The sequence below is a fragment of the Panthera tigris genome, chromosome B2, assembly GCF_018350195.1.
Source record: "Panthera tigris isolate Pti1 chromosome B2, P.tigris_Pti1_mat1.1, whole genome shotgun sequence".
In the NCBI taxonomy this organism is placed as follows: domain Eukaryota; kingdom Metazoa; phylum Chordata; class Mammalia; order Carnivora; family Felidae; genus Panthera; species Panthera tigris.
The window spans coordinates 71,276,053-71,285,800 of NC_056664.1; the positions used below are offsets into that span (position 1 = coordinate 71,276,053).

The 9,748-nt window shown below is 39.1% G+C and overlaps 1 protein-coding gene across 1 annotated transcript in view; it reads left to right on the forward strand.

Moving 5' to 3' along the window:
- The window catches only part of SH3BGRL2 (SH3 domain binding glutamate rich protein like 2), a 55,536-nt gene extending 46,177 nt beyond the window's left edge, over positions 1-9,359 (forward strand). Inside the window, exons 3-4 of the mRNA XM_042987611.1 lie at positions 6,046-6,126; positions 9,090-9,359. Coding sequence (XP_042843545.1) covers positions 6,046-6,126; positions 9,090-9,101 — 93 coding nt within the window. The 3' untranslated portion in view covers positions 9,102-9,359. The remainder of the gene's footprint in view (positions 1-6,045; positions 6,127-9,089) is intronic.
- The last annotated feature ends 389 nt before the right edge of the window (positions 9,360-9,748 follow it).

The window sequence follows — 9,748 nt, forward strand, 5'->3', positions numbered from 1 at the left end:
GATTATAGCAGCCACATTCTCCTCTGTGACCGTAATAACTATTATAAAATATATAAACATACTTAATATTTATTTTGTTTTAAAGATATTAGTATCTCTATTGATCTGTTTAGTTGTGTGAGCATAGAGGAGGGTATGTATCTACTTTACCAAATCCCTGTGGCTTAAAGGAGAATGACATAAATGTCAATAGCCAAGAGATTCTCTTCATTAATTTTAGCCTTTTCACTTAACTCCTCTGGGTATTTTTTTAAATGTTATTGCTGGTTCCTTTTCCTATGTTTAGTACAAAGTTTTTTTCCCATCCAGTTTCAGTTGGTGCCTGGGTAGATGTTTCCTCTTGCCCTGCTATCTTGTACTAGTATGGTCAGAAATGTTAAACATCGGGGGCACCTGGTGGCTCAGTCGGTTGGGCGTCTGACTTCTGCTCAGGCCGTGATCTCTCAGTTCGTGGGTTTGAGCCCCTTGTCAGGCTCTGTGCTGACAGCTCAGAGCCTGGAGCCTGCTTTGGATTCTGTGTCTCCCTCTTTTTCTGTACCTTCCCTGCTTGCACTCTGTCTCTCTCAAAAATAAATAAACGTTAAAAAAAAATTAAAAAGGAAATAAAAGAAATGTTAAACATGAATTAGAAATTTAAAATCCTTGGGGCGCCTGGGTGGCTCAGTCGGTTGAGCGTCCGACTTTGGCTCAGGTCACGATCTCACAGCTCGTGAGTTCGAGCCCCGCATCAGGCTCTGTACTGACAGCTCAGAGCCTGGAGCCTGCTTCTGCTTCTGCGTCTCCCTGTCTCTCTGCCCCTAACCCACTCACATTCTGTCTCTGTCTCTCTCAAAAATAAATAAACATTAAAAAAAAAAAAAAAAGAAATTTAAAATCCTCTGCTTTGGGCTTACCCATATTTGGTGTTTGGCACAGAAATTGCTGAATGAAGCTGTTTCAGACAATACGTCTTACATACTGTACCAGGATTACAACTGTCAACTATTTTTTCCTTCTATGTCAAGATTTTATAAAATAGAACATAGCATTAATAGTCCTTACCCACTAAATCAAGATATTCTGCTCAGAGGCTCCCCTCAGGCTTGAAACAAATTTTAGGAAGAATGAGCCTCTGCCCATTTTTAGCAGCAGCAGCAGTAATTCTTGTAGTCTTAAAAAAAATTAAAAATTTCTTTTCTTCTTTTGGGTAAACCAGATTTGCTTTTGCTCATTTAGAACTGATTGCTGCCGTTTCCTTGTAGTCCTTGTATTGTTTTTATTCCCCACAGCCTCCTGTTTGGATATGCCCTTGGCATGTGGAAATAATATGAGTCTGTCACTTGTCATTGACTAAGCGTGGGAAGCAGTACAGCTTTACAGCGTGGCCGCTGTGGGTTTCCTCACTGTTCTCTTAGGGAACACTAAAAGGGCAAAGAACTTTAAGGTCTTTGTCTCAAATGCTTGTCTAGTCCATAATAGTCTAATCATGGTGTACGGGTAATGTACTTAAGTAAGCTCTGTGGAAGAATGAGACCATTGTGCATTTTACCTGTTGTAAATTTTATCATGAGCTCATAAATTCTCTTAACATTGGTTTTTCCTGGAATGCAAACAGAAGTATAGGTAACAGAAACTCCCCCCGCCTCCCACTTCTTAACAGCTGTTTAGCTTGCCGTATTTTTCTTAAAATTGCAGCATTTAGATAGATGGTCTGTTAGTACCAGTGCTCAGTTATGTTGATAACATACCTATATAGTCCAGAAATTTCTCTTTTCATAGGCAGTTAGCACTAAAAACAAAGTGAGTTTTTCATCTTTTGTCTTATGTGTGATAAAAATGTTCCAGCTTCTAAAACTGGGCGATTTTATCTTAAATATGCTTTGTATGTTTGTACCCTTTTCCAAAGATGATTTTAACTGATCTTTATATTTTATAGTTATAGAAGGTTGATTGTGTAATTTGCAGATGTGTATTTACAAACACTTCAGAGAAAGCATCTTTAACTATAAGGAATTCAGCAAGCCTATTTAGAAACTTTATATTGGGTTTTTAAAATACAATGCTTTTAACTTTGCAGTACAGAGTCTTAATATATTTTTAAAAATAGAAGCCTGATAAGTGAAATGGATTTGATAAGAAAGTGGATCTTTCTCTTATATTGGGGAATGCCTAAGGGCATAAGAACTTACAGCTTTAATAGGACATGATTTTAAAATTTCTAATACTACTTTACTCTTAAATTATTTCAGTCATACTGTTTAATGTATTGTCTCTGAAAGGAGGTATTAACAATTAAAAAATACTAGATTTTAAATTATCCATCACCTACTCTGCCTAAATATGACAAAAAATAATTTATTAAACCTTTTACACTTTGAGATTCATCAGACTTTTAAATATCAGAAAACAAATTTACATAATTTTTAAAAACCCATAATAGAGTAGAAATAGGGTTTACTCAAATTATGTTACTCATATGAGATTACCTAAAACATGTAACATCAGTCATTAATCAGCAAACACAACTCATTCATCTGCTTAACCTGGTGTGTGTCAGGCACTGTCCCAACATTCACTCTAAGAATTACTTCCTTTCGGGGAGCCTGGGTGGCTCAGTCGGTTAAGCATCCGTCTTCAGCTCAGGTCATGATCTCACAGTTTGTGGGTTCAAGCCCCGGGTTGGGCTCTATGCTTCAGAGTCTGTGTCTCCTTCTCTCTCTGCTCCTCCCCTGCTCATGCTCTGGCTCTGTCTCTTAATAATAAATAAACATTAAAAAAGTTTTTTTTTAATAAAGAAAAATTACTTCCTTTCAATTATTCTGCTTTTATTTTTAAAAAAATTTTTTAAGTTTATTTATTTTTGAGAGAGAGACAGAGTGAGCAGGGGAGGGGCAGAGAGAGGGGCAGGGAGAGAGGGAATCCCAGGCAGGCTCCACACTGTCAGCATGGAGCCCAATGTGGGGCTTGAACTCACAAACCAAGAGATCATGACCTGAGCTGAGACAAATAGATGCTTAACTGACTGAGCTACCCAGGCACCCCTCAGTTTTTCTGCTTTTAAAGTTAATTACCAAATCTTATATTTGTGTCTTTGGAAGGAGTTAATTACCTTAATGACAGTTTGTAAACTGTTGGGAGGATCCAATTCAATATTCAGGTAAGAAACCTGCTTGCCATAGTGATGTTAAAGGCAGAGAAAGTATGCACCAAACAGGGTAATTTCTTGAACCCCAATCAGTGAAATGGTACTCAACTGTTTGAAAATTCCATTGTTGCAAAGAATGTTTGTAACATTTTTGGTTCATAGGATTTTGCAGAAGTTCTGCTAGACCTGTATTAATTGTGACATGGTTTTTCTTACAAAAAATTGTAAAATTTTCTGTAAAATTCTATGAAATCTGTAATATCCTAGAGCCACTAGAAACTCTCATAACCTCCAACTGCCCCGTTGGTGTCTTCTTTACTTGATTGTCTGTCTCATATAGTTTCTCAAACTTAACATTTTGAAACTCCACTTCAACCTTACTCTTACATCTGGTTTTTCTCTGGTCTTTCCCATCAAGTTACAAAACTCAGAGCTGCTCCAAGTCTTAATTCTCCCTAGCTCTGTCCCCCAATTCCAGAGTCGAGTATGATCAATTCTTCCTTCTTCTGCTCGCTTCAGCAGCACATAGACGAAAAATTCTTCCTCCAGAATATAGAATATGTCTCCAGTCTGTCTGCATTTCTCTCTCTCTCTTCACCATCATTGGTCTGGTTCAGGCTGCCACCATCTTACCTGGATTTACCACAGTACTCTTCTGACTTTTCCCCATTTTCCTTCTTGCTGGCCTGTCTGAGCCATTCTCCACACAGTTAAAATCGCTATTTTCTTAAATTTTTTTTTAATATTTATTTATTTTTGAGAGAGAGAGACAGGGTGAGAGCAGGGGAGGGGCAAAGAGAGAGGGAGACACAGAATCCAAAGCAGGCTCCAGGCTCTGAGCTGTCAGCACAGAGGCCAATGTGGGGCTCAAACTCATGAACTGTGAGATCATGACCTGAGCCAAAGTTGGATGCCTAACCGACTGAGCCACCCAGGCACCCCAAATTTCTAATTTCTTTCTTTCTTTCTTTCTTTCTTTCTTTCTTTCTTTCTTTCTTTCTTTCTTTCTTTCTTTTTTCTTTCTAATGTTTATTTATTATTGAGAGACAGAGAGAGACAGAGCATGAGCATGGGAGGGGCAAAGACAGAGGGAGACATAGAATCTGAAGCAGGCTTCAGCCTCTGAGCTGTCAGCACAGACCCCAACGCAGGGCTTGAACTCACAAACCGTGAGATCATGACCTGAGCTGAAGTGAGATGCTCAACCGACTGAGCCACCCATGCGCCCCTAAATTCTCTATTTTCTTAAAGGAAACTAGATCATTCTGCTCCCTTACTTGGGACCCACACGTGATTTCCTTTTATACTTAAGATAAAATTCAAAATCTTTTTCTTGGTTTTACATAGTCTGACCTGTGCTTATTCCTGTCAGACCTGCCAGCTTTGCTCTTCATCAGTGCTGTTCCCTGTCCTGAATCCCCTGTTCCAGTGCTTTACTTGGTCACCTCTACGCATCCTTCAGATTTCAACTTAAAATGCCATTTTTGAAGTAGGCTTTTTCTGAGCCTCCCTCTTCAGATGGATTGCTCCTTCTTAGCATGTCAAGGAAGGCCTGTCTTTAGAGGTGAACTGTATTGGGCCAGATCCTAAATGGCAGAGGGAGCTACCACCTGAAGATCTTCAGAAGGAACATCGAGTGTAAGGCCCGAGGTTGAGATGATCATGAATGACAATGAAGCTACCTTCAAAACCACACGAGACTCAACCTGCTAAAGCATTTGAACAAGAGAGCTTCTATACAGAGTGAAATAATTAAAAAAGATTGTTCACCACTGAGGCATCCTTTGCAAGAAGCAAATCTTTATTCTGTAAGTCATGGTCTCTCATTTAGATTGCTAGACAGATTTCAGGAGTACTTGTGATGCCATTGGCTTGGCTCAGCAATGGATTCATTAGGGCTTAATGACTCTGGTATACAGGGTGCCCCATGCTGGCTTCCTCTTGGCCAAGAAGCATCACAGAAGACAAAAAGCATCGATTTCAGTGTCAGGGAGAATTGGCCCCAAATCTCAGCTTTTTCACAGATTGCCTATCAAACTTGGGTACAGTATTTCTTTGCTTTGAGCCAGCCTCCAACCTGGTGGTCTGTGGTGGGATTAAATGAAGTATTGATTGTAAGGCACCTGTTATACAGCAGATGGCTAAAAATGATTCTGATCATTGTCTGCTTGCAATATTTATCCTTAGGGTCAAGTTATCAAAGGGACTTTTACAGATTTTAAGACTGCTTTACACTAACTCAGAAACCATACAATAACACATATGCAAACTTTTGAAAAGAAACAATTGATGAACATATTGGTCAGAATTTCTTGATGGCTTCTCTTGTGAAAGTAGAAAGAGAAAAATGATTCCAGGTCTGAGGCAAAGATAAATGTTATAGAGAATCTGCTTTCCTTTAGTTTTTATTTGATCTTTTTATTCTCTCTGAAGACACAGTCTGAAAGAATGTGGCAGACTTCAAAAGCAGAATAGAAGCACTTGCATTGACACATGGAGACCTTTATGGCTTTGTGTTTACCCAGTGATTTTTTTTAAAGCCCTAGATAACAAAATATCAAGAATGGAATTGGGAGTCAGCCTTTCCTATTGATGCACTAGAGTAAAATCTTAGAGTGATTTTACACAAATGTTAGTTTGGCACATGAGAGAAAGGGAACATGTTCCGGTTTCCCTTGTGTTGTTGGTGTTTTACATTTCAGTCCTATCACAGGCCTTGCGTTAACAACATGCTTACCTCATCATCATACTCAGAGAAAGTTTTATGCTCAAGCAGAGCAAATCCAGTAGATTTATGTAGCTCTTCCCTGGCCTGGATGAAGCAATGGTACATTTTTTTTGTTTCCATAAAGAATTTTTCAAAAGCACCACATACCAATAATTATTTGCTTTTGTTTGTTGTCTCTTCCTCTTTTTTCTAGGATTATGACAGTTTTTTTGAATCAAAGGAAAGCAACACAGTCTATTCGTTCTTAGGCCTGAAATCACGATTGGCATCAAAGGTAGGTAAAATCTTCTCTTGTTTTAAAATTCATCTCTCTTTAATTGTCCTTAGGGGTTGAGACTGAAGGTGTTAGGGGAATGCACGTGTAGTCTCCTAAAGTTGTAGGTTTCACTTTCTGAAATGCACATTAGGGACTGCCCAGTGTAAACACGCACGAAGCAGCCCAGGTTTTTTGTTTTTTTCCTCCAATTTTCAACTGTTGTTGTACATTAGAGTTTATTTTTGTTTATAATTTATTTTATTTATAATCTATACCCCTTTTTTCCAAGAAGAATTTAAGGGAGTAAGTGCTTTCTGTTTCAAAGTGCAGATTTACATTTTTTGAAACAACAGAATCAAAGCCATATTTTTAAGGTTTTCTGCACATTTAACTCATTTACACTGGAAAGGAGATGGTCTGTAATAACAAATGGTCAACTTAAAAAAAAAAATGCTACAGTTCCTAAACTAATCAACATGTTTTTTAAAGCTACTTTATTATGCCATGTGTCTTTTATGGAACATAAAAGGCTCAAGCTTTTCTAATGTTTAGACCAGAAGTTATTTATGTGTATTATTACAACTTTGTGAAGCACAGAGATTCACTTTCAAAATAAGAAATAGCATTTCTTTATGAAATAAGATAATATTTTGATTATTCCCCCCTTTAAAAAATACTGGGTTTTTCTCTGATCATGAAAGTAGCCTAGGTTCATTTAGAAAGATTAGGAAAATATACAAGTCTAGAGTAGAAAATAAAAATCACCCATTATTCTGTCACCCAGAGATCAGCATGTTAACTTTTTGTGTGTGTTTTTCCTTGCAATCTTTATATACAAAGCAGTTGAGGTTTTGACTGTATTTCAAGTGAGACTGAATTCTAAAATGTCTATTTTTAACACTGAATTGAAATGAGAGTACATTACTGGGTACTTTGATGTCTGTAAGTAATAGGTCTTTTGAGGCTACCCAGGATTTGTACCCTTTCTAGAACACCTATGGAAGGAAAGTAGAGACCATGAATAATATAAATTATACACCAGCACCTGCAGTTCAGAGCCAATGTGAAATCTTGCTTTGTTTTTACATTAGTAAGTCCACAGATGGTTGTGGGTGGTTTCCATGCATATGTTTTAAACAGTGGCAAAACCCACACATGTAATATTTAAAGGTTCTTAAAACTATTTTTATAAAGATGGAACATTGGAATACTTGTTAGGAAAATTGTAGTATTTTTATAACATATCTCATCCAAAGATATTAAACAATCCAGATTTATCTTCAAAGAACTGGAATAAACTGGGGTGGGAGTAATCTAATGGACACATAAATCTAGTGGACATTATTATCTATGCAAAAACCTTTAAAAAAAAATACTGTGTGCTTGCCATCTTTGTTCTCATTTTTCCTGAAGATGTAAATTCCTTGGAGACTTGAGGGCTGACTTTTTTACTCCTTAAAAATATTTATTCTCTCATGAATTTCTCAGAAAGCCCATGATCTATAAAACATGCGTTTTCACATGACTTGTGGTCATAGTATTAAACTTGGTCTTGATGCCATTGACATTTACTTGATTTCAGTAGACCATTCCAAAGGCCCTGGGCAACTCCACCCATTCAGCCCACCTATTCAGGCCCCCGAATCAGTCCTATGAGCAGGAGCACATGGAAGTAGAGTACAAGTCCATGGTGCATTGTTTGTACCACCCTGTCTTGTGAATCGTTCAGGGCCTTAATGGTTAATAGCAACTCACACTTTTATCTGCAGAGGGGAGAAAGAAAAATATCTTTAAGAGTAATTCAACCTTTTCCCCCTTCCTACTTACTTAAAAATTTTTTTTTTAATGTTTATTTATTTTTGACAGAGAGAGACAGAGACAGAGACAGAGTGTGAGCAGGGGAGGGGCAGAGAGAGAGGGAGACACAGAATCCGAAGCAGGCTCCAGGCTCTGAGCCGTCAGCACAGAGCCCGATGTGGGGCTCGAACTCACGAGGTGCAAAATCATGATGTGAGCCTAAGTCTGACACTTAAGCCACCCAGGCGCCCCCCCCCCTTTTTTTTCCTTGATAGTAGTACACACTCAGTCCACAATCCACACTCAGAGGCCTATACAGAGCATTCACAGGTAGAATGTACTAAAAGGTGGAAGCCCTCTTTTCTCCTTTCCTTCCCTACCCTCTCTGCAGTATATGTACATAAACAATAGGGCTAGAAAGCCTGCCAAGGAACATATAAAAACACCGTTAGCATCTGTGATTGCTTTTACACAGTGACAGAGAAGAGAGATGATAGGAAAAGAACATTCACAACTTCTTAAGATGGTACCTAGGAGAAAAGGAGGCCATTTCACCAATAATTTTCAGGTAGAACACCATCAGGTTTGTTGTTTAAATAGACTCAAGGCAGGGCCTGGAGAAGTTTCTGCTTTGGGATCCCTGCTATTCAGGGGTGATCCTCAAAATATGTCATAACTACTAAATCCTGGGCACTGAGCAGCCCCAGCTCCCTAGAGCAGGTCTCGGAAGCCGCCTTATGCCAGGTGTCTGTGTTATGGTTGAAACATGGAGCTGTCACGGGGGGAGGGCCAGAGGTGGCACTTGGGGAGTTGGGGTGGCAGCATATTTTGGCCATGCTGGTGCTGTTCTTCAGCTATGGTCGCCCTCTGCAGGCCCCCTGAGTGGAGGACCCATGCACGCCCCACTCACCTGGGTACGAGTGGAACAGTGCCTCTGAGAGCAGTCTCGGCAGTCTCTGGAAACATGTGGCTTCTTACCACTTTTATATGTGGAAGGTCGGTGGGATATCATAAATCTGTGCTGATCCTGAATCCTAGGATTTGCATTCCTCAATCACATGGGGGTGATTATTATGATTTCCAACATCGCCATTCCTGACATTTAAAATGTCATTGCCAGGGTGAATTTTCTTGTCAACCCAATGCAATAACTGACTTTTTTCTTTCTTTTTTTTAATAAATAGACAGAATCTTAGAGAAGACAAGTGGAAGATGACGGAGATGCATTTTGGAGCACCCCCTGGTACTCAGCACACACCTGCTTACCTAATGCATCACTGTGACTAAAGCCACATGCATCATCAGTAACTTTGCTTGCCATGGAGAGGTGTTTTAGGAAGACATGGGTATAATGGGGGATTGCATGATTGCTTAAAACCAAATCAGGACTGTGGTGGGTTTTTTGTTATTTTCAGAATTGCCTGCAGCTGCCTCATTCACCTGGAGGTACTAGATTTTACCTGTTACAGGTGTGCTTCCTTAATGACTGAAAAATAAGTGGGTGGGACCACTGGAGAGAAAATGTTGGATCTGCCCCGGGCTGTATTTGATGCCAGTATTGCTCAGACTGGCCTCTCTTTAAGCTGCCTGGATTGTATCCTCGAAATTAGTTTGCCAGGCTATTAGAAATCTTTTGATCAGAAAGAAAGATTTGCTGGTTGACAAAGAGCTGAAAAATTTGCTGCAAAATCACAAATGTCACGATTCTGGTGCTTTGTAATAGCACCTATAGAAAAAGTTAGATGTTCTGGCCGCCTTTGGTGATGGACACTCTTATTTCCATAAATCCTCCAAATTCCTACAAATGTTTCCAAAAATCACTGCTGCAACAATGTGTGATCGG